Genomic DNA, 26,179 nt, shown 5'->3' with positions numbered 1-26,179 from the left:
TACTGCTGACCTTCAGCACTCTAGAGTAAACAATTCTTGGCCAAGAATTATTTCACCTGAAGACATTCTTGTGTATATTTTACTAAATTTCTGTGTATGCACCACTCATATTTATCAAGCAATATTGCCTTTCAATGTGGAGTACTGAGTAAACTTATATATAAGTATAAAATAAGTATAAAATCAGTCTACTTAAAGACAGAATCCAAAACAAAGGTACTGATAGAGAAGTACTGGACAACAGTGAAGTAAAGGAATAAAGAGCCCATAATTCTGGAAAGGAAGCCTTGTAGAGGGAGGCAGCATTCTGTTCTGGCAAGTTAACCTGTTCCTAGCAGATAAAAGCCTGAAGGCTGCTCAAGAATTGCAGTCAGAAGAACATGCATAGGGCACAGATAGCTCAAGTCTTCTAGTATGTCTTGAGTATAGAGAGAATCTTAGACGATATGAAAGCCAGTCTGATGTGGGGGGACCCAAATGCTAGGGTAGGGTGAACCTATTTAATTTACTATGCAATGGAAGATGCTACCCTCCTTGGAACCAAAGGCTGTCATAATCAGAGCAGTGGAAGTATTAATCTAAGGACATGTTTGCTAAAGTATTTCTTTGGGGACTATTTCATATCATTAAATTGTGCAACCTCAATAATGAGCCACAAAATAATTTCACTTCATTCAGATAATACAATTACCCAAATAAACAGTAAGATGTTAGTACATACATAGAGGGTTTTTTCTAAAAAACAAAATTTAGTATTTTAGAGACAATAGAGAATGATGATTGGTTTTTCTGTTGAATTGGATATGCATGAGATTTTGTAAAATATTGGTGAGAAATCAAAAACTGTAAAAGAATTCTTCAACTTGTTTCACAATCACACTTAGGTTCCTATGGCACTAAGTAAGTAAGAATAAAAGTTGGACATTATACAGGATGAAACAGAACCACAATCCTAAAGAGTGTAATTATATTCAAAGAAAAATGTCCTGACCTAAAATGAAATGATTGGGAAATGAGCAATAGATCTACCTGTGTGGTTGGAAAGACACAGTGATCAAGCTATGTATGCATCTGGTAACTTCTCCAAGTCTTTGTTTCAAAGAATCAAACATGTCTCTTGGTCTGGTCACATCAGGCATGAGGTCACCCTTGGCAATTAGGGCCAGCTCACAGAAGTCAGAGCAGGGTGTGTGCCCCCTTATCCTTCATATAGTAACTGGGCAGCCCTTGCTCTAAGTTCTTGGAATCATGGTTCTGATTTTTTTCTTTTCTAGTTATTTGGGAATATATGCATAAATAATGAAAAAGCTTGGGGTGGAAGCCAAGTCTAAAGACAAAATTCATTTTTGTTTCTCATATATGCTTTTTTTTACACATAACTCCAGGTAAATTTATACAATATTCTTAATACAACTTCATTTTGACTATGGCAAATTTGTCAAGGTCTAGAATTTTCCACTTCTAACACATCAAACAGTGTCAAAATTGGGAGCACTTTAGGCCTTTGGATTTGGGGTTCAGTGTGTTACACCTAGTCCATGCTCTCCACTGGTGTGGCTAGAACACTTATTTTTGAACCTTTTTCTTCCTTTCCAGCCCACTGGCAGTCATCAAACCCTCTGTCCTTATTTGCACAGTAGCTCCTCACCCATAGTTTCCTCCTCCCAGGTTTGTTAGCATCCATGGCTCATAGGAGACAGTCGGCTGCTCCCAACCTTGTCACACCAAGCTTCTTTCTTTCTGCAAGTGATCATCTGATGTACAAGTCTCAGGTAGCTTCTCAAGCTCTGTCATCAGCCATTCTCAGAATGGCTGCTGGGTTCCTGGTGTGCTGTCAATCCTTAGCACCTCCTCCCACTCCATGCCATAGAATCTATCTTTATTTTAATGTACCTAAAATCAATCAACATAGACAAGGAAAAGGCCTACAGATAAATCAGAATTCAGAGCTCAACTCGGAGAAAATTTATCTTCTCCAAATAACAAAACAGGCCTCCATAAAAATTCTTCTGAGGGAAAAATCCCTCTCCAGATTGAAGTAGAGGAAGTCCTCCCAAAGAGATTCACCGAAGCAAGACCAAGCCAGTCTCTGGGAGTTCAATGTGCCACCCACAAAAGCCACACATGCAGGTGGGATCAGCTTCCTTCTCTATCATCCTACCCACTTTTGCCATTGATTTGGGCCGTTAGGTAAGCCGTGGCATTTATATTACAACCTAACAGTCATGATAATCATGAAGACAACTGTCCTATTTATTCAAACGTGGGCTCCATTTGGTTCCACTTGGAGAACAGGGGGTGGAGAGTAAGTGAGTAGGCTGGCCAGCTCTGTGGGTTCCACTCGTGGCTGGCATACACTGGGTTTCTGACCCTGGGATCCTGCTGTGTAGATACAAACTAGCCTGCAAAATTTCCCATCTTAAGCCTATAGAAGTAGTCCCTTGCTCACAACGTCCCTTTCCTCTCTTCTCTGCCTGTACCCTCCTCATCGTCCACGAAGCTATAGCATTGCAAAGGGATGGGGAATTACCAGCTGGTTTAGATCCCTGTATTCCCTCCCAAAGAGCTCCACTACATCTTCATGTTTCTATTCACTGAACATGTCCACAACACCCTTCAAAATTTTCCTTTGTGCAGAATATACTTGCTAGTTTAATGGAAAACAATCTCCTACCTCACACTAAAATTCTTAGCAGAAATCGATCTAAAGGACTAAAACCAGAACTTTAAACAAAAGACTGTCATCTATAGAGTTTGTTACTCCAAGCCTTCTCTTTCTCCTCCTCAAGGCTGCAGAAGCTGAGATAAAGGTTACTCTGTCATTTATTGCAACCTGAGTTCATGTGGTTGCAACATTGGCATGCTTCAGTTTGGTGCTCTGCTTATAGATGTTCCTTAGAAATGAAGTTGAGCCCCCCACAGGTCTGCTAGCAGCCTGCTACCTAAGGAACAGCCAAGAACCATCAAACAATACTGCTGTGGGTTCTAGTCAGAGACAGAGTATTTGTGTTCCTACTAAGCCTGTAATATGTAGTTCTGACAAACTTCCAAAATGACCCTGGTATGTGCCCAGGTCTGGGACCCTGCTTTGCAGCACTGTGCTCTTTATCCTAGGATGGGCAGAACAGGTCAGTGGTGAAATGACTCTGCAGCCTTGATCAACCTCCTGGATCAACTGGCTCTACCCTTTATGAGCTGTGTGATCTGGATAAGTCATTTAACCCCATTGGACATCAATTTTCATTTCATGGGCTAATAGCACCCTCCTCACAGAGGTGAGAGGCTAAGCAAGCTGGTAAGTAGGAAACAGGACAGTCCCAAGCATGTAGGGCAGATACATAAGTGATTGTTATTGTTAAAAACTAGGAATGGGACTGTAGCATGCAAGCTGGCTGTCATATGGCTGCTTAGTATACTCTGTGATCTTTTATTAGAAAATCAACTCATACTCTCTCAAATGTCAAATGAATGCCTCTGGTATGCACCCTGGTTCAAAGCAGCTACTTTGTTTGGTCAGGTCTTAATGCCCTTTTTTGCTCTGGTGAGTTATCAGCCTGCCTTCTGGATCTCTGACCCCAGGGACTGCCAAGAGAACCATGCCCTGAATTCACCATGGCTCGAGTTGGCCTTTGCAGTGATATGGTGGGTGTGTCAGTAGTTTGGCATGTACACACACTGTGCTATTCCTGAATGCAGCTGCATAGTAAACACGTCCTTGAAAGCTCCCTGGCTGGAATTTAGGGCCACACAACCCAGGCAATGGTTTAGATATGGTTTGGGTTTGCCCCGAGGAATTGTGTATTAAAAGCCTATCCTTGGGTGGTGATGTTGGGAGATGGTGGGCCCCTCTAAAACTGTGAGCCAAAATAAAGCATGTCTCCTTATAAGAAAATTATCCGGGAAATTTCATCATAATGATGCAAAGTTGACTAATACACTACATAAAGGGTACAGACAGAGTAGTTTACACAGCTACAAAATCATTGGCACTTCTCACACCAAATGGTGGGTTTAGAGCTGGAGAGATGGCTTAGCAGTTAAGGGTCCTTGCTGCTCTTGCAGAGGACATGAGTTTGGCTCCCAGCGCCCATATGGTGGTTTACATCCATCCATAACTCCAGTGCCAGGGATTTAATGGTGTCTTCTGACCTCCACAGGCACCAAGCATTCAAGTGCTGCACATCTGTATATACAGAAAAAAAAAATGGTACACATAAAACAAAAACTAAAGAGGCAAGGTTTCTTTGCCCAGCCTTGACATTTAACAAGCTTTTGCATTCCAGACATAGAGTTCAGAAATGATGTTATGTGACTTCTCAGACTGGGTTCCAGGACGCCCTGAAACACCCCACCAAGCCCTCGGCAGTCGTGTCAAGAAATCTGACACATGCCTAAAGCATGAATACAAAGATTCCGCCTCAGCATCACCATCAGTCACTCACCATCAGTTTTCCCACCAGACACTGACATCATAGAAATGGGTAGGACAAGCTATCCTGGAGCCATGTTCAGATACCTGGATCCGTGGACACACAGAATGGGTCATTGCAGTGCTGCTAAGTTGTGAGGAAGTTTGTCAAGTAATACCAGCTGACGATGGCAGGTAAGGTCACAGTGCTTCATTAGGTAAGGAAAGAGTTAAGGGCTGACTGGTACAGGAGACCCTACCTTAAGTGGTTGACTGCCTGTATGGTGTGGTGGCTGGCTTCATTTCCATCTCTAGCACAAACTAGACAAGGCATTTAATCTCTCGTGCCTTACTTTTCAAATTGGAATCTAATAATAGTTTCTGCCACACAGAGTCGTAAGCACGGAACAGAATGATGTATGACAGTATTTAGCAAAGTGCCTGTCACATAGTAAACATTCAATTAATCATAGATATTCATGCATTAGTAATATTATTATCAAATGCTCCCGGGCAGGTTTAAGTCATGATACTTTTGCAAGCATCAAGTGCCTCTCAGATACAGAATGTTTGACTGTTTCTTTTCTCTATGGACCAGCAGTTAAAATCCACATCTGAAAGCCATCCCCTATCTGCTTTTGAACTGACACCAAGCCACATTTCAGAGCTGTTCTTGCAAATTAATGCTAATGAGCATGGATGAAGGGATCTTTTTCTCAACTGGTCACATGGCAGGCAGGGGTCCTCTTGGTCAACATGTTCCACAGCTTACAACAGCAATAAAAAACAGGCTGGCATAGTGGTTACCAGGCAGGCAGATGTATACACAGCTGCACCCTACCCTGTAGTCAGGGGTGTCAATAGGTGACCAGGAGGCCTCACCCAAGGACATATGTAAATTCTGAGTAGGGACACCACACACAAAGTACCTTCTCACTCTCGCATAGACTTTCTTAGCTCACGGGCAATACAACAGCTTCCAGTAAGGCAGGGGACTGAAATACTGGCTTTGTTTTCTTCTTCAACAGTTTTTAGTAATGGACACCGAGTACCTATTATGACTCCTCACTCTTCTCAATCCATGAACCACACTGATCTTAATAGCTTCTGAGGGGATGGTATAACACCTCTCTAGATGAGGAATCTGAGGGCCGGAGGTATTGTGTTAACATGCTGAAAGTCACCCGGCTTGCTAGTGCTCTGAGCTGAGCCTCCAAGTTGGGCTACTATTAGCAGAGATGACCCTTCATCCAATGGGAAGTTTCCCTTTCCTGAAAGTGTGTGTGTGTGTGTGTGTGTGTGTGTGTGTGTGTGTGTGTGTGTGTGTGTGTGTGTTGGTTTGTTGTTGTTGTTATTGTTTGGTTTCCTTTTTTTTTTTGGTTTGGTTTAGTTTTTTGCTGTTGCTGTTATTATTTTTAGAATTGTCTGAACACCTGTACTGTAAAAGGATTCTGTTTCAAGTATGGCATTTGAAATCTGTCCTTTAAAAAAATGTGAACAGCTGTAACTCCAGTTCCAGGGGAATCCAATGGCCCCTTATGGCCCCTGAGAGCACTACACACATATGGTGCACAGACATACATGCAGGCAAAACACCCATACACATAAAAGAACTGTAAACTGTTATAACCACAGAGAAGTTAATTGAATTTAATCTACTTGAGTTTCATGTAAAATGGATGTTTGTGCTGTGAGAAGAGCTGGAGTTGTACGTAAGCCTGTCACCTAGCCCTCCACACAGTAAGTACAGCTAGCCACACATATTGCCTGCATCCCAGGGGTTCCAGCAGTGCCCTTCTGTGAAACCAAAGGTTTCTCTGGTTCCTTTCAGAAGAATGTTGACCACACATGAGTGCCACGTTTGTTTTTTTTTAAAGATTTTTATTTATTATGTATACAGTTATCTGCATGCATGTACACCAGAAGAGGGCACCAGATCTCATTACAGATGGTTGTGAGCCACCATGTGGTTGCTGGGGATTGAACTTGGGTCCTCTGGAAGAGCAGTCAGTACTCTTAACCTCTGAGCCATCTCTCTAGCCCGAGTGCCATGTTTTATCAAATGTATTATGTGCTTATTTTTTTTTTGCCTTTGTGCTGGTGACAGAACCCTTTCACTCCCTACCCATAGTTAATTTTTACACATGTCTCTGTGTCATGAAAAGAATTTTATGTTTATGTCACTTGGTGAAGTATCTATATATGTCCATTAAGTTGGGTGTGTAAACTAATCTACATTAGCACTAATAGAATGTTTGCTTGGTCTAATGATTACTGAAGATGGGGTAAGATTATCCTAGGATTAGTAAGGATTTCTTCAGTCTTTTTTTTTTTTTTCTTATACTTTCTCCAGTCTTTTGGCTTAGGAATTTTCATTTATATTTCCTGGGAGAAATTAAACCTGGCTTTCATTTTGATGAATCCCTCTTTATCTTTAACAACGACTTTGACCTTAAAGTCTACCTTATCTGAAATGACTAATGCTGTTTTTGTTATTGGTTGTATGCGTGTACACACACTTTGTAGTTTTAAATTCCTCAAATTCTGATTTTTTTATTGTTTGACATGGCTTTTCTATTTCGCCTTTTTAAAAATCTCTTTTGTGGGGAATGTAGGGAATCATGAGTGGATGTTGATTGTCTTACAAGGACATAGCCATGTCAAGGACCCCAGTGCCTCAGACCCGTGGAAATGACAGAGCCTTTCCAGGTGAGATGCAGAGAGATGGCAGAGCCCTTTTCTGGTCCAAGTGTGAATGGTGATGCTGTATGCAAAAACTGTCAATCACAGCTTCTTCTTCAGGGAGGACTGCAGCCTGAGACTGCTCCCTGCAGAGACATCCTACCCAGAATAGCTAAACCCTTGTTCCACTGGGTACCATAAACCTACTCCCTTACTCATCTGAATACAGTAAGTCTGCCTTCTTGATTGAGACGTATAAAATAAACACGCTGAGGTTCTGGCTGCTACTGCAGCTGGGACCCACTGTCACAGTGAGCACAGTGCACCCAATTCCAGCTTCTCTGTCTCTGTGTCCATCCTATCTTCAGCCAGATTTCCAGGAACAAACCATGCAAGACACCACACTCTTTGTTTTTATTCCTTGTTGTACTCTATTCCAAAATCCATCTGGGATAATGTCCCTCTACCCCCACCACTATCTTGGGGGACTTCTTCATGTGTGGCCTGCTGGTGTACTACTCTGCTGAATCAGTTGTTGGAAAAGCTCTGCCATTTTGCTTCCATTTTCCAACAAGGGTTTCACTATGTTGGGAACTCTAGCCTCTAAGTGGTTTGATTTCAGCCCTTTGATCTTCAGGGTTGCTGCTAAAAATTAGTTGTCAGTAAAGCGATTACCTTTTTGACTTTCATTTTCTGGGATTTCATCTGGTGTGTCTAGATATGAATTCATTGTTAATTATATCTTCTGTTTTGCCAACTAGTTCCATTGCACTGATACCTTTCCAGGTTTTGCCTGTGTCCCAGTGTCTGCTTCTCTCCTTTTGAGGCTAATTAATTATGTTGGAAATGCTCACATCGCTTTCACGTCTCACACCCTCTCTTCCATTTCACCCCTTTGCTCTCCAGCTGTGTTCCATCTAGTTTCTTCAGACATAGCTCAAGCTCGCCAGCAATCTCTTGTGCCGTGGATGAAATGATAACGTTCTAACTTCAACTTTCATTTTTAGTTCTTTGATTTTAACATCTTGCTTTTTATTCTAAAGATTTTTTTATTTTTATTTATGTGTATGGGTGTTTGTCTGTGTGTTCCTTGTGCCCAAGGAGCCCCAAAGAGGGTGTTAGATACCTTGGAACTGGAGTAACAGACACTTAGGAGCCATTTTGTGTTTTCTGGGAACTGAACCTGGGTCCTCTGCAAAAGCAGCATGTACTTTTAACTGCAAAGCCATCTCTCCAGCCCTTGATATCTTGATTTAAAAAACAATAATTTCTGGTTATTTGCTGGTGACTTTGTGCCCGGTGTTTGAATACCATGAGTACAGTGAAAACAATTGCTTTATGGTCTAGTCAGATGAGCTGGTGAGATGAGCTCCCACACTCATGGGTCTCTTGACTGTATAGAAGGTGTAGGGGAAGCTGTAGCCACGCCTTCTTAGGGGCTGGCTACAGGAGTACCTGAGCAGGCTGGTGAGGGCGTGGTCAGAGTGAGTAGGGGGACTGCGTTTCGGTTTCGGTTTCTCTCTCTTTGCTTCTTGCTGTACAGACTACCACCGGCTGGCTGGTTCGCTCTGTAAGTAAGGCTTTTCCCTATTAAATACCCTTATATTTCTACCTGACTCCGTATTGGTAATTTCCTACCATATCTGGTGTCAGAAGTTAGGAATAGCTTCCTATTGTTTATTGTTTGGTTTGGAAGGAGGTGTTCAGGCTTAGACACCTCTTTCAGATGACTTTAGGGTTTAGTTAAAATAGATAGTTAGGAGATGACATAAGCAGATTGTTGTATCTTCTTATATTTTACCTTTATACTGTTAAGTTTTAATCCTCTTTTAGACTAAAAGGGGAATTGTAGGGGAAGCTGTAGCCATGCCTTCTTAGGGGCTGGCTACAGGAGTACCTGAGCAGGCTGGTGAGGGCGTGGTCAGAGTGAGTAGGGGGACTGCGTTTCGGTTTCAGTTTCTCTCTCTTTGCTTCTTGCTGTACAGACTACCACCGGCTGGCTGGTTCGCTCTGTAAGTAAGGCTTTTCCCTATTATATACCCTTATATTTCTACCTGACTTCGTATTGGTAATTTCCTACCATAAGAAGGTCTGTTGATTCAGGTAGATATACTTTGTCTCTTTAGTGACCTGCAAACCTTCACTGGTCTCTGCCCATCTTGTTTGAAAAAGAGGCAATAAACACCCCAGGGGACTTCAGACTCTGTCAGCTTCCTTCATTTCTTTCTGTTAGATTTGTGGGGGATCCAGTAGTCCTTGAACTTGACTCTTTGATCACTACCTTTATCATGGTTCTTTGTGTGTTACAACCTAGAACAAGGGTTGCCAGGAGGATTTCTTGTCTTTGGTGGGAACTCTACTTACTTTTCCCTCAGCCACTTGAAGCTACCATAGGTCTGCCTCACTGAGGCCTCTTTGGCTAATCCTTTTCATAGCTGATCTGGTTGTAATGAAGCAGGTTGTCCCCCTGGACCCACTGACACCTAGACCCTGTGTAGATAGGCAAATGTCCTAGACAGGAAGGGTCCTGGCTCGTACCCAAATTACATCTCCTTGTTCCTGTAACTTCATCATGGGACTGGTGATGATGGATGTCTCCAAAAAGATGCTTTTATGGATGTATTTCAGTTTATTTTCACTGTTGATTTTCAGATAGTTTGAATCACCCAGACTATTGCTTCCAGGATCTAGCAACCTTTCACCCAAGGTTCTTCTATTTTGTAATTATATTACTGCCAACTAAAAAAAAAAAAACAGTATGTATGAAAATCCAAATACTTTGACCCTTTTAAAACTAGAAAATCTAGCAACCTCAACGACATATATTAATATAACTGGAGAGAGACCAGTGTCCCCCAAATTCCCATCCCACTCTACTGTCTTAAACAAACCCCAGTCTACACTCAGGGCCTGTGTTGGTGGGCTCCTGAGTTTGTTACTATGAAAAGCATTAATGGAATAGAGGCAGAATAATAATGCCAGTATGAGTGAGTGAGCCAGCATGGATTATACCTAGATAATTTTACATCAAAGATCTAGGACATTCTAACTTAATTGTTCTCTTTTTCTCTGACACAGATTCTTGCTCTGAACTTGGAGACCATTAGGGAAGGCTGGAAGATTATACATGGAGCCCAGAAACCTTTTGAGGGAGGAGGGAACTAAGATCCCCCTTACTAGCACTGTTCCCAATGATGAAAACTCTAAGCATGGACTACTCTGAACTGACTGTAACTTGGGCACAGATCTGCAATCTACAACTGTCCCCATGCACATGGTCCTCCCCTGGGGTACATGTCAGTCTGAAAAACACAGTGAGACAGTTTTTTATCCTTCTCTTAGAAATAATATTTTTATTTATTGTTTGAGAATTTTGTAATAAAGAAAAATATATTTACTTGCCTGTCAAACACTCCATTTCCATGGGTAGATAGCTCAAAAGTTATAAAGTAATAGAAAAGTTCCTTGTAAAATCAAAACATCACACTATTAAGGTTCTAAACATCTGGGCATAGTAATATTAGGAGACAGGGATTCCGTATGGATAGATCATAGAATAGGAAGGAAGAAATGGTGGAAACTAAGTGGAGAAATATAGGGAAAGGTCAAAATAAAGAGTGATTAGACTGCAAAGTGATAGTTGTATATTATTGGGTAGGTCAATCATTTCCTCTGGAACACATGTATTTAATTTATTACTGATACTTAGAAGACAAAGTCAACCAAGACAGAAAATAGGTACGTATTATTTTGCTAAATAAATATATGTAAACAAAAGAGAGAAAAAGGAAGGAAGAAATGGAGGAGGGAGGGAGGGAGGGAGGGAGAGAAAGAGGGAGAGAGGAAAGAAGGAAGGGAGAAAGAGAGAAAGGAAGAAAGGAAGGAAGGAAGGAAGGAAGGAAGGAAGGAAGGAAGGAAGGAAGGAAGGAAAGAAGGAAAGAAAGAAGGAAGATTACTGTGAGAAGGATTGGCTGAACAGAGATACCCAGGACCCAGGCTGTGGGTCTATGTTAGCAAGGACAGTTCCCACTGGGTGGAAGCCCAAGAATGCCAGCTCTTTTCTCCTCACATCCTAGGAACTGCCAAGACCTAGACAAGGACCTTCACTGCTTTGATGCTGGAGGCCCAGCAGCACCATGCCCTTTCAGGCCAACCCTTGGTGAGGTTATCCTGGAAGGGTAATACTGCTTCTCTGGGGGAGAGTTAAGAGGCTCTCTGTACAGCTGCTCTTCTGCAGCCTGCTTTACACAGCTGCTGTGTTTGTCACCAGGGGACATGGCTTCCTAAGAAGGCTAGTCAGCTGGAAGAGAAAAGACCAGTCTTCTGCTAGTCTGGGATTGAGCTGTTTGAGAGTAAGACCTGGGAACTCTCCTGGAGGATGAGTTAGTTTTCAGTCATTCTATGCCAAACTAAAGGGTGCTCTGGGTACTCCAGAGCATTTTCCAGAGGTGGAGCAGCATCCCCATAATTTTAGGTGGCATGTAGGACAGCATTATAGTTAAGACCATGGGCATTGGGGCAGAATGTAGGTTCAAATACCAGTTGTACTATGTTAAACAATAGATAATTTAGATTTTCAGAGCCAACATTTTCTCATATGTAAAATATGAATGGTTCATGTATTACCAATGACATTGGCATGTGATAGGACTAAGATATGGCATGCAGAAACCCGTAACATTGTATGTAGCACACACATGCTATATGCCGGTGAACAATATTTTTGTTTTCCTTGAAGAAGGAGACGTATATGCCATAATAGTAGGTAGGACCAAGAACACACATTTCAGCCAACCTGACAGGCTGACCTTTAGAACTGAGTCAGCAAACCTCTTCCTTCATCTCCCTTTATCAACAAAATGACGTTCATTTATCTTTTCCAATGTAAAGATAAGATTAAAGAAGAGATCAAGAATGTGTGAGAACTCTCAGTTGTTTGAACGAAAGCTCTGAACTCTGCTGCTTCCCTAGGCCAGTGAGGGGCCCATCCTGCTTCTTGTTCCCTGTGCTGATCCCATGGCCAGCCAGAGGGAACCCCATCAGATTGGATTGGACCAGACAATGGTGAAAAGTGGGAACTGATGGTAACAGCCATTGGCAACATGTTCCTTACAGGCATATCAGTTTGCTAGAGCAACAGCAAGAATAGCTTTGTTGAATATTAAATAGCTCAGCATTGGTTGAGCTGCAGAAGCATAAAGATCTACAATGAAGGCTGCTTGGGTCTCATGAAGCAGGCAGTTCAGCAGGGTGCTCATGCATGCCACAAACCAAGGGTAGAAAGGAACCCACCATAGCAAAGGAGTCTTCCGTACAAAGCCATTAGAGGGGGCTCAAGGATGGCTACTATACATTTTATGAGCATACTTAGTCATAGGAACGTGGCTTTTCTTTTAACATTCTGTGCCTTTAAGATGCAGCTGTCATACAAACCCTAGTGTTTTAAATAATTGCCTTTTTCCGAGTAATTCTAGCTGTGCTAGACAGTCTACCAACAAATTTAGCAAGACTTCCGTGTCTTGGAAAAATATCAAATGAGAAGTTTCTTCACTTCATCCAGGGCTTATTTTGAATCTCTCAGCTTAGCTAAGATAACCAGGCAAAGAAAACAAGCTCACTTGTGGATTGACACTGAGGTAAGGTTTCCATGGAGACACAAAAATGAAACTGATCTTGTTTCCCTTTTCGTGAAGTGACCTGAAAAGCAGGAAGGAGTCTTCCCAGATCCTCAGAAATTTTTCCCCTTGGGTTGTTTTTGACATTCTTGGTAATTTTCCAGGTGTAGGAAGGAATGGCGGAGGCCAGTTACCCTGGTAAGTACTTGGCAGTTGGGTTGGCATTTGAAGATTTATCTGCTAAGCAGAGGCAGAAAAAAAGGATCTCAAAGGTCATCTACAGAAGGCTCCTCTGACTTTAAAGTGTATGTGTGTCACCCTCGAGCTTGTGACAGTGCAGAATCTGCTAGGTAGGTCTGAGAAGGGGCCTGAGCCTGCAACTCTAAGAAGCAGCCTGCTGCCATGGATCAAGGATCCGATGGGCAGTGGAGGTCCCAAGAAGTTTAATAAACGTAAAAACATACTTGTTTTGTAATTCCCTATCAATTTTTACTTGTTAAAAGTGAATTTGTAATAACTGCCAATTCTGAGCCTTGTTAGTGTTCTGAAGCTTGACCTCTGACCCAAAAACCATCAATCTGACATTAACTATATGTAAAAGACAAACAAACAAACAAACAAACAAAAAAACAGACTCCTGTTGGAGCATCTTCCCAAATGTTAGCCACCTGAAGAATTGGTCTCTGTATTCAGCCCATCTGTTTAATCTGATACTCTGACATCCCAGGGCCTCACTGGTATGGGAGAAACTGCCCTCCCAGAGCTGGCCAAGTCTCAGAGGTAACCAACAGCTTACAATGGCGTGCCCACCACCTGCAGTCCAGTGGCACACTTCATTAGGTTCATACTTAGCCACTAGTTTCCTGTCCTGCATCTCCGAAAAGCCATATACAAGGCAGTTAGGGACTGGAATAATTCCAGTCTCCTGGAATTATTCAAACTAATCAGTCCTAAACTTGCTTGCCTGGCCTAGCCTACTTTTATTTCAGAAAAATAATAGAGGCTTCAGCCCAAGGTTTCCCCTTGCCTCTTCTGCCTCCCAGCTGTCCCTTGTACACCCTGTGTGATCTGGTGGGGCATTTGTGCCCCTCATCTTCAGGACTGTGTATGATAAATCATTTGGTCCCTGGCAGTTATCTCCTGATTTGCTGTCCCTTTCATATCTGACAATAATGGGACCATTAGTTCAAACCACTGTCACAGTCTCCTCTAACTTCTATTCGTAAACTATGGAGCACACAGGTCCCAGCCGACCAAACAGTGCCTCGTGTGACAGTTTCTGCCAACAGATGTGCTTGGAAATGAGCCCCTTCCCCCAAAAGCTACTTAAAACCAGAACTTCACTACCCCCTTTTTGCTTTCCTTCTTCCCAAGACCTAGAATTCTACCATCAAGATATCCCTACCCCAAGGTCCCCTTAGAGCCCAGCACTACTAGGGGGCAAAAAACAAGGACAAGGGACTCCTCTATTGAGTGTCTTGCACAGGATTTCTCAATATGGCACTAGGATGGAAAACTTAAAACTATCCAAGAGTCTAAGGAGAGGTAAGCCAGCTGATCTCCTCTCTGACAGGGATGCCATCTCCCATGCTGGTGTGTGGCTATGGTGAAGCCTGGCAGTGCCTTCTCCAGCTGCCAGCTGAATACATGAGTCCAGGGCTTTCTGTCAAAGTTCTCAGTCACTGACCAGGTTCCCTGTCGGCATTCATGCGCTGTGATACACCCCTGTTTATGAGCAAAGGCAATGATTTACTAGCCACACCAAAAGGCACTACTTCAAAGAAGTCCCGAATCACCACCGGCCATGAGACTTGTGTAGCTTTCTATGAAAAGGCGCTGATGTGTTGTGTTGTGCAGCAGGGCTGGAACAAACATGACGCCAGAAAAGCCAGATTGTGCTGGTCACAGCTCGTCAAACCCATTCATCTGGCAAGAGGAGTTGTGACTTGTGACCTCTGCACTTGTATGACCAGCAGAAATTCATTCATGCTTTCTTCTGAGGCTGAGTAAACAAGACCCAGCAGGATTTGATGATTTGTAGACATAAACAGTGCGGGGTTAACCAATAGCTGGTTAATACACAAGTGCTTTGGACACAGCAAGGCTGGGGCTCAACATAAACCTGGTAAGAGTTAAAATTGTATCTTAATTTTAGAAAATCAGGAGAGCATCAGAAAGTAAAGAACTTAAATGCCATGCTTCCTTATACCCATTTGAAGGCTAGTTTTGTTTTTGTGTTGACCTATGTGCATCAAGTGAGAATGGCATATTTTTGAGCTGAACAAGGGGGAGCTCATGGACCCCAGACTGACATCGGGGAAACCAGCATAGGACTGAACCAGGCCCCCTTAACCCTTTAGGGTTTCTAAACCTTATATAAACCCAACCTGAAGCCAAGGTCAAGGTACAACTTTCCGCTCCTCCATGCTCTGTTTTTAAGACCACTAGGTTTTTTTGTACAGGTTGTCAACTTGAGAGTCTGCCATGAGATTTGGAAAGAGTCTCTTCTGTTTATACTGCTCTAAAGGAGATGTGACAGGGGCATTGTCTGTGGGATTGACATTAGAGATATGCATAGGCAGTTGTCTATTTCTCACAAGTTCTTGGCAGGGGACAGAGTGGGTGGACAGGGTCATCACACACTCAGGACCTTGAAGAATGGTTGAGGAAAAGACCCATGTCATCAAAACTCTAACCAACACTGGTATGTGACACCGTTGGAAATGTCAGCCAAATTCCCAGCCTGAAGGAGGTTTTCACATGCCATCGGACTCCCAGCTCCAGGGAAATAACACAGAGACAGCTGAGTTAGGGTCCAGATTTCAATACCAAGGCCAGAAAAAGGAGGAATGTGGGTCTGGTGGTTGTTTTGAGTTGCTTTTGCTTTGGTTTTCTTTGGGATGTAATTCAACTAAGCCAACAGAAATATAGAAAAACCTGTACAACAGGGCCGAGATGATGGCCTTGTGGGTTAAGAGCTTGCAGTATAAATGCAAGAACCTAAGTTCTGGTCTCCATTACCTTACACCTGTATCGACACACACAACACACATGGGGGCAGACACACACACACACACACACACACACACACACACAACACACACACACACAGAGAGAGAGAGAGAGAGAGAGAGAGAGAGAGAGAGAGGCAAAACAGTAACAAAACAATAAAACCTACATAAATTTTTCTTTGTTAAAGATTAATCCTATGCAGGTTCCCCAGCTGTCAGTTCAGAGTCAGTGAGCTCTCACTAGCTCAGGGCAGCTGTTTCTGTGGGCTACCCCATCATGGTCTTGACCCCTTTGCTCATATTATCACTCCTCCCTCTCCTTAACTCGGCTCTGGGAGCTCAGCCCAGTGCTTAGCTGTGGATCTCTGCATCTACTTTCATCAGTTATGGGATGAAGGTTCTATGATGACAATTAAGGCAGTCATCAACCTGAATACAGGGAAATGCCAGTTTAGGCACCATCTCCACTATTGCTAAGCGAGTCTTAGCTGGAGTCATACTTGTGGATTCCTAACTAGACCCTCTGAATGTGGGTGACTGTTTTATGGCACCACTGGCAGTGCGACCAGGACTTATCGCTAGTGCATGGACAGATACCTTGCTCAGCTTAGATACAGGTGGGAGGGCCTTGGTCCTGCCTCAATGTGATGTGCCAGATTTTTTTGACTCCCCATGGGAAGCTTCACCCTCTCTAAGTAGTGCATAGGAGGGTGGGAGAGTGGGAGGAGGAGAGGGAGGGGAACTGGGCTTGGAATGTAAAATTTTAAAAAGATTATTTTAATTTTTAAATTAAAAAATAAAATATTGACAGCAAAATAAAAATAAAAAATTAATTCTTCTCCAAGTAGCAGATTTGTGAAAGACAATTTCTTTATGCACCACTAGAGGGAAATCTAACCTATCCACTAGAACATGTTCTCTCTCTCTCTGTCTCTCTCTCTCTCCCTCTCTCTCTCTTAACAGAATTGGCATATAAGGCTGAAAAATACTTTGAGACATTATCTTATTCAATCCTCTGTATTCTTGCCCATTTTTTAAAATTATTGTTTGAATCTACGTGATTATAGAGACTTCTGGAAAAGCACAAACCAGCCATCCCAGCTGGGCTGGCGGAAACATCACTGTTGGGAAATGGTCCTAACAGCAGATCTGAATCTCTCCTCCTTCAGCTTGAGTTTATTTCCTCAAATTACATATTCATTAGCTATGACGAACAGCTGGTCATCTTTCAACACCTCAAATTATTTTTAAATTTCTGAAGATGTCTGGGTCATCCATGTCTTCCAAGGAAATGAGCCAGCTCCTTAACTCAGCCATAGAGTTTATAGCCCAACTCTTTTGACACGTGTTTCTTCTCTAAACTCTCTCTCTGCATCTTCCTCCTCCTGCTCTGAGCCATATTACAGCAACACATACTAAATTCTGAGGCAAAAACAAAAAAATGAAGTATTTCCTCATGGATTTCTTCAAACATGTAGCTGTTAAGATATTCCTATGCAGATTTTCTTTCTAGATAACAAAATGTCGTTTTATTATGTGTTTATCATATGACTTGAAAATTATGCTTTCTCTTTCACAGACACACAAGTATACAATGCATACTCATGCATATCTACATGTTTTCATTGTATCATGAAAATGCACTGACTAAGTAATGCTTGTTTGTGTCACTTTTTTTTTTTTTTTGGTTTTTCGAGACAGGGTTTCTCTGTGTAGCTTTGGAGCCTATCCTGGCACTCGCTCTGGAGACCAGGCTGGCCTCGAACTCATAGAGATCCGCCTGCCTCTGCCTCCCGAGTGCTGGGTGTTTGTGTCACTTTTAAGTCTGTTATGATTCCAACTCTCACATCATGAATACCTCAATTTCCAATTCTATTCTTCAGGCTTTTAACTAATAATTCCAGACTCTTTATTTGCTACAAAACACAACCAGTATGTACTGGGAACATTATCCTTTCAATAATGTAAAAAACATACTTATTGCTAATAAAAAGTAAGGGGCAGAAAACTCACCATTTACCCATGTTTGTAATGTCTGAAGTGGTAAAATGTAATGTTTTGTTCCTTGTTCCTGGCCTAGATCGAACTCTATTGGAACTTCCTGGGTGATAAGTGTCTGTGTTGATTAGATTCCAACCACACCCAACTTCATACTTAAAAGGTGTCTTCAGGTTGGGCGCTGTGTGACAAGCATACACCCATGTGGTTAGACACTTTGAACTTGTGGCGACTCCCTGACCCCTAATGTAAGTTCAACAACCAAGGACAATGGCTTTATTAATCAAATTTTAGTAATGAAGCCTCCATAAAATGCCCTGAAGAGGGGTGGGAGAACTCATAGGAAGGAGGGGGTGGGGGTGGGGACGTGGTGGAGAGGTACAGAAATCCTCACTCAGCCCACATACCAGGCCCTGCATAATTCTTCCTTAGCTATCCCTGAGCTGAACCTTCTGGAAGAAACCAGTAAAAATCAAGCAGAGCCATTTCCTGAAGTCAGGCAAAAGAAATCGAATTGAATTTTACCGAGTCCTTGGGACACAGTTGATGTTTAGATAAATGTGGAACTACAAACCTCTGAACTGCTGAGCCGTCGTCCCTCCAGCCCTTGAAGGCAAACTTCTTAATAACAAAACTGAACTAAACTTCCAGAGGCAGCACTGAACTCAAGCTCAGGTGGAAATCCTCCGCTCTTTGGACTCAACAATTAATCTGGTTGGAAGTCTTTCTTAAAACAAAACTAATCCAGAAATGACCTGTCCCATGGATCAGAACAACTCCCTATCTTGGTTTTCTCTTTTGCAAAACTAACGATAATCCCACCCCGAGGGCAGTGAAATGAGGGATAACAGTGTATCTGAAGAATCTAGAATTGAACCCGACACATTGCAGATTCAATAAAAACCAACATTAGAACCATCTCAACAAATCGAAAGTCTTGTACCAGGCTAAGTGAATCTCTGAATGGGGGCCTGCTATAAATGTTTCTATAGATCTCTCCAAGTGGTTCTGATGGCAGTCTGGGCTGAACCTCTCTGATCAAACTCTTCACTCCTTCCCTCATCTAACAAGCCACACAGTTCTACACTAGGATGGAAGCATGTTGATAGAATAACCACAAGGCCTGTTGATAGGGGCCAATCTCAACAGGTATTAATAGATACCTTCACTCTCAAAAGTGCCCTGGCTGGTCCATTCTCTCCACAGACAACAAAATTACTCGATATTGTCTGTTTTTGAACTATAAATTCTTATAAGAACTGTTAGAACAAAATGACAGGTGGGCTTTGGTGGTGACGTGTGAATAAAACATAAAAAGATCTCTGGTGCTTTAGATACACTTTTGCTAGATGCAACTTATCAAAAATCCATCAATTTAAAATCAGTTTCTAGGAAGGTCCAAGGACACTGGCTCCTTCCCAAGACTTGAGTGGGCTCGGGTGTGGTTCCATCTTGATTAGTTCCAAGCTGACGTTCATTCTCTGATAACCTAGCCCTTAATAAAACCTTCTTCCTTTTCCCTTTGACTGTGAGTAGCATTGGCTACTCCACCCATGGCCTCCTATGGACAAAGGAATAAAGCAAACACAATGTTAACCTAGCAATCCTGCTGAGAATTGAGATGGAAAGAATAGGGAAACAACCTCCCATTTCTAGTTACCTGTGAATTTAATACATTCTGGCTCAGCCCTTTTTACAAATTGCCACCAGCTGGCTTGAGAACTCATTGGGGGCCCGACTGCCAGTAAAATTCAAGTAACTGTGTTTGAAAATGATGTTGGGGAGGCTTTCTCTTTTCATATACCAAGGACCAAAACTGTGCAAACACCTTCCCTCCGGAGCCCTTTCCCGTGCCCTTCCGCCATTCACCACCAACTCATAGGTAAGTATGGAGAGAATACTTTAAAACAGTTTGTGTGGGTGAAGTGATCACTTGACATCAACTTAAAACACATGGCACGATCACCTCTACAAAAGGACATAGCTGAAACTCTAGCTGGAGGGGTCGAGAGTAGTACCCGTGTAAGTCACAGCGTTTCCTGGTTGGATCACAAGCCTAATTTGAACACTTCCTCCTTGAGGTAACAAGTCTAATGTCTAAAAATGCCTTCCTCATGTGCTTTAAATGTCTGAGAAAGAAACAATCCATGTGAAAAGTCAAATAGCCAGATACTAGTATGGTATTTGAAGGGAACTCTGTCCTCATACAAAATAACTAGAATGTAGATGACTACAGCACTGGGGTGAGTAAAACTTAACAGAGCTGTAGCCTGGGGAGTACTTTAACAGGAGTGTGTGTTCTCTGCAATCTAGATAACAAAACTGAAGTAGAATCTAAGAAAGTACAAACTGGTCCTTGCCTGTTAGGCCTCTTGTCAGTAGTAACCCAGCATCTTCAGTGTCATGTCCTTATCTCTGTTAATGGCTAACCAAAGTTTCATCCTCTCAGGGTTCTTAGAAGGAAAATGCAGTTTGTGCCAGAAAGCAACAGTTCCCAAAAGACTTAAAATCTCCAAGGGGAGGGCCTAGATGAAGCTGAACAGTGATTAATGTGGGTAAGCCAGCTGTGCCTCCCTCCCTTCTCCCCTTCTCCTCTGTCTTCCTCTCTCCCATCCCCTCTCCCCTGCCTTTTCCTTATGGGGGTTAGAATTCTTTCAAATTTTGACTATTATATCATGATCCCAATGTATTATGCAATAGTCGATGATACATGCTATTTTAATCAGGAATTCTATTTTAATACAGAACTTTTAGCTAGATCATGTGCTAAAATAAATGTACTGAGCCCCATCTAGTATGGTCTAGGGAAAGACCTTAGAGAAGGAGAAAATGACTGTGATCCTAAGAGAAACATTAAGGAAGGGATTCCTTGGCCATCAAACTGGTAAACTAGTACACCAACAGGGTGGAAAATATGCAGTAATGGGAACTAAAACAAGCACTATTTATGTTTTATTTACCCACACAACCATCTAAAAGCAGGCCTGTGGAGAAATTTTTGGCTTCAAGGAAAACCTTTTTCAAAAGTGCCATTTGCATTCATGGACCACCTCAGAGATGCATTTGTGTATGGAAGGCCTAATGGCCTGGATGAAGTCCAGCAAGGGAAGTAAATAAAAATAAGCAAGTGTCTTAACCACTTGTCCAGTGCAAATAGGGAAAAGAACGCTAAGAAAAAAAGTCTCAAGTTGGAATGACTCAGAGCTGGGGAGGCCAGGGATGTCATTCCTCAGCCAGTTCGGAGCTCCTGCCTTTCAGCTCAGCTCTCAGCATGAGACGTAGAAGACAGTTTTATTTGGAAAGAGAATGTAAGTCTCTGTCTAGTTCTTGCATGGCTTGGTACTATCTCGAGTGAAATGTACTCACTAACAAGATATTTTGTCAGAGCATGGCCCATCCCTGCTTGGACAGCTCCTGAGAGGAAAGGCCAGGACTAAATGCTGGTCATGGGCTCTGTCCACTTATGCCCTGGTGACCCCAAGAATGACTCCCAGCCTCTACTTCCCCATGTGGGATGATCTTGTTCCCACAGACTTTTGAGTTACTAGAGTAGGTAGAAGAATCCACAACACACTGATGACCAAGTTCTTTGAGATTCTCCAAAGAAAACAGCATGAACAAGCTATACTATCAACAGAAAAGGGGATTGCCCCAGGACACAGGGTGGAGCTGGAAATCCTGGCTAACTGCACAATGAGAAATAGCCTGGATTTCTGCCCCTCCACTTTCCCAGAAAGAAGCACAGCTAATGTTTCAGTCCAGAAGAACCCATAAAGCCAGATGAAAGGAGAGACCAAAGAGACCAGAGCATCCAGCAATGCAGCATGATGCACCCAATGGTGGAGTGGGTTCTCTTCTGTCTAGTCAGTCTCTAGTCAGTCTGTCTGCTGTGCTAGTAAATGTAGAAGTACAGTGGCCTATGGCTAAAACATTTGTGAGTGTTTCCTCAGTCTGAGAGAGGAAGCCCAGGGTGGTATTTGTATGGTTACCTCAATGCCATGGTCCAATCCAGGATTTTCCTAACACCTAAAGATTAATAATTTACATGAGCACAATAAAGGGTCTGAAAAATTTGACTCTCTTATGCATACAATCTGCCTTTTCTTATTAGAACCCACATTAAGCCACAGGACACTGAAGAGAGGTGAATTATTTGGGAAATCCTTGCCTGAAATCATCCTAGATCCTGGAGAGAAGTGATGGGGGAGGTCCTTCTGTGTATATGATTGTCTTACTGGTTGATAAATAAAGTACTGTTGGCCAGTAGAAAAACAAGTTAGGCAGGAGTAGGAGTCGAGGAGGATTCTGGGAAATGTAGTAAAAAGAAGTCTGGTGATACAGGCAGGAAGTGACATAACAGGCAGACTCATATATAAGCAAGGGAAAGAAGGAAGTTGGCCCTTTTTCTCTTCCTCCTGCTCTCTGCTCTGGAGCTGCCATATGATCTGGGCAAGAGAAGACATAAGTCTTTATGGTTGATACTTAAGACTGAGCTAGCATATAAGAAATGCTAGTCAGTTGACCAAGCAGCATTTGTACCTAATATAAGTCTCTGTGTGTTACTTGGGACATTAACATGACTGTGGGCAGAACTTGGGCGGCCTGGCAGAAAGCTCCCATGTGGCAGCAGGGCTCCGGCGTCTTGGAGTAAAGACTTATCATTACAGAGAAGTTCTTCTGCCTCAAACACTTCAATGAGTGAATGAAGTTGGTTTAGGTCACACACAACTCGACTCCCACTGAAGCTATCAATATGTCTTTTCATTAAAGGTCCATGGGAGCTTTAGGGGAAGACACTCAATGCCAAGAGCAGAGCTGTGCTTGTGTACCTGTGGTTCCTGGTCGTGGCTGCTGGGATCCCTCTCGTAGCTCTCTGCATACAGTCTGATGGTGGCCCGCACACCACTGGAGGAGCTGAGCCGGAATATGAGTCGTGATGCATCGGAGAAAATGATCCTCAGGCCCTGAGACCAAGAACATCCCAAATGGCTCAGTGAACAAAAGAATACACAGGCAATGATAACCAATACATGGTGCAGAAATCAGAACAGTCCTATACACCAAAGCCCATCAGGGCCATGCCAATTTCTAGTTGGCTCTGGATGCTCACTCAAGCACATCACTGTGGTAAACCCAAAAGCTACTTGAGGTTAGCCATTTGTTTCTTGATTCTATTTCTGTTGCTTTGTGGCTAATGTTGGCAGATGCTGAAGAGCCAAACTATGACCATGTGCTCAGATTTTCTTGGTCTAGTAATATGAGGATTGTAAAAACAGCGGCGACAACAGAAATAGGATACCATTTAATAAATGTTCTCAAATCCATGGTGTAACCTGCATAAATCTGAATACAATAGGCATTAAGCAAATTACCTATTGCAATAAGAAATACTCTGGCCAGGCGTTGGTGGCACACACCTTTAATCCCAGCACTGGGGAGGCAGAAGCAGGCGGATCTCTGTGAGTTCGAGGTCAGCCTGGTCTCCAGAGCGAGTACCAGGATAGGCTCCAAAGCTACACAGAGAAACCCTGTCTCGAAAAACCAAAAAAAAAAAAAAAAAAAAAAAAAAAAAAAAAAGAAAGAAAGAAAGAAAGAAAAAAGAAAAGAAAAAAAGAAAAAAGAAAGAAAAGAAATACTCTGCTCCTTCCCTCCCCACCCCATCCCCCCCTTTTTTTAAGACTGAGTCTTTCCATGTCACCCAGCAGGCCCTGAACTCAAGACCCTGTCCCCACCTTACAAGAGCTGGTATACATGTATGCATCAATTGCTAAATAACCGTTTTACACTTTAAGGTTCAGGTTACCCTGTATACTGTTAGGCTTAGCTTTACCCCTTCCCCATTATCACAGTGGTAGAACCCCACAATAAAGTGATCAGGGCTGCCCCCTCCTCCGGGCTGTGAGTGTTGCTGAGAACAAATTCATTATCTTAGATGACCATCTCTTTCTTATCTAGAAATGCTGGGCACCAGCTTGGGGTCAGGACAGAGCTGTGGCCAGATGAATTAAGTGCTACCCAATATAACATTCTATGTATTTTTTCCTCATTCATGACAGGGATATTTAAAATATGGCCATACTTTTATGACCATAAGATCATAATCAGACTACTGATGAAAATACATTCTAAGGCAGCTAACAAAGCAAATCTGATCAGTAAAGCATTAGAAAGACCAGAGGAAGAAAGAGGAAGCAAAAGAGTGTCTACCAGTCACCACTCATAAAAAGTAGATGTCTAAGATGACCTCAATGTCAGACATTTTCCCTAAGTAATTTGTCATGGAAATGTCCCTGGTCTCCAGTCCTGCTGGCTATGAACCAGCATCACTAAAATCACACCATTCCTGCTATGTGAATCTGAATGCCAGTTCCTTATCCCATCCCAAGTCTGACCATGTTTGATACAAGAGGGCATCTGATCTCATCTGCATGGTTTCCTACTTTTCAAAGCTTTGTCCCAATCCCCAAATGCAAAGCTTTTGTTTCTTTTAGAATTGTTCAACATAAACCAATTGGAATCAGCTCCCGTATTGGCAACCAAGTACTAGTGTTTACTCATTGGGTTAACATGAAAGTGGCCCCATGGAGTAAGTGCTAGGCTATGTCCTAGGTTTATGAAGGCAAAGACACATGTTTGTCCTTCATAAACCTGGAGTCATCTATCACAATCATCAAAAAACCATTTATTAGCTAGCTACCTTTTGCCACCAGAGAGCTGAACAGTCAACAAATCCCAAATGGAGCAAACACACTGAACAGTGAACATGGAGCAAAAGAAAACATTTCCTAGTATCCGGAAATGCCTGCTAAAAAATGATGTTCAAACCAATCACAGACCCCTGGAAGTCCCACAGATGTGCTCATAGTTAAGTTTTCACAGATGCTTTCAAAACTGTTAGTGATGTTGAAGCGTACATTCTCATTGTCTCAATATAGGGCAACCAGCACAAACTTCATCCCTCCCAGGACTATGTATGGCTTGTTTACAAGTTGATTAAAGCAATTCTAAGGCTGAGGTACTTAACACACCATATCTGCAAGAGTAAAATAACTTGGGAGCTACCCTTTCCAGCCCTTTCCCTGACTTAAGTCTTTGAGACAGATTCCACCACACAGTGAACTTCCTGGGTTTGTTTATGGCCAGTGGGAGGTATATAGGATTTTTGGTCATACAGAATCATCAATTTGTAATAAGTTCATATCTAAACCTTTACAAATGAAATCACTTCCCCACTGGTTATACTGCATGCTACACACATAGAAGATTATTAGTAATTAGTAGAAAGGAAGAGAGTTTGAGCTTGAAGAAATGATACCTGAGTGAATGGCATGTATCTGCCTACTGAGAATAGCTTACCATCATCTCTCCTTCTAGAACACCAACCATAAGAGCTTAATTGAGAATCAGTGTTGTTTGAGAAGCCCTTACAGGCAGTCAACATCACAATTCTCTTCTCTGCATGGAACGCAGGACTTTTCAGACCAACCCCACCTCTTCATTGCAATGTCGTATCTATGTGTAAGGTTAATTAATATCCAGTGTTGACTTGACTTCATTCAGAATTACCTAAGAGACACACTTCTGAGGGTGCATCTGTAAGATTGTTTCCAGAGATGATTCTCTGAGGAGGGAAGACCCACTCTACATGGGGGGAGCACCATCCCATGGCTTTAATCCCAACTAATTAAAATGGGAAAAAGGAGACAGACATCGAAGCACCAGCATTCCCCTGCATGTAGCCTTGCATTCCTGCTGCCATGCTGTCTCTACCACGATGAACTGTATCTACAGCAACTGTGATACAAAATTAACCCTCCCTCTCTTCAGTCTCTTCTTCTCAGGTATTTGGGAACAAGAAACAGAACTAATACACCATGTCTGGTGAATACCACTTCTACATGTGAAGAGTTAGATTGGATTTCTTTGAGATCTGCATGTTCCTTCAATGAGCATACTGACTTTGCAGTCCACACATGAGCCATGTTCTTGCTAGCATGAATCATTATTACCATGAACAAAGCAGTAAGGCCAAAGTCACTATTAAACAAGAGTTGCCAAGCTTCTTATCATTCATTCCTTAATTTCACCACAAGAACAGCAATAATAGGTTTTCTCTTCATTTGTTGTTGTCACTGTTGTGGTTTAGATTATTTCAGAGGTTGGTGAAACTTGTTACACCCTCTGTTTTGTTTTGTTTTAAATCAAGTTTTATTGAGACACAACTATGTCCATTCAGTTAGGGATTGCCTATAGCTACCTTTGTACTATAGTTTCAGAGACTAATAATTGTGGCACAGATCATCTAGTGCATAAGGCCTAAAATATTTTATTATAAGTTCTCTACAAAAGTGTTTGCTGGTCTTGGGTATAAACAACTACATCATGCACTACCTGGAATTTACCCTTCAACCTTATAGTAAAAAAAAAAAACAGAAAATGTGGCCAGCTGCCATATCAAAATTTCA

At 42.3% G+C, this 26,179-nt stretch overlaps 1 protein-coding gene across 1 annotated transcript in view; it reads right to left on the bottom strand.

The window, feature by feature from the left end:
- Pgm5 (phosphoglucomutase 5) overlaps positions 1 to 26,179 on the bottom strand; it is a 162,202-nt gene that overhangs the window by 786 nt on the left and 135,237 nt on the right. Inside the window, exon 10 of the mRNA XM_027406496.2 lies at positions 22,544 to 22,678. Coding sequence (XP_027262297.1) covers positions 22,544 to 22,678 — 135 coding nt within the window. The remainder of the gene's footprint in view (positions 1 to 22,543; positions 22,679 to 26,179) is intronic.

This window comes from Cricetulus griseus, chromosome 3 (assembly GCF_003668045.3).
Source record: "Cricetulus griseus strain 17A/GY chromosome 3, alternate assembly CriGri-PICRH-1.0, whole genome shotgun sequence".
Taxonomy (NCBI): Eukaryota; Metazoa; Chordata; class Mammalia; order Rodentia; family Cricetidae; genus Cricetulus; species Cricetulus griseus.
The sequence above is the reverse complement of the archived record's forward strand: the minus strand, read 5'-3'. Positions and strand labels throughout refer to the sequence as shown.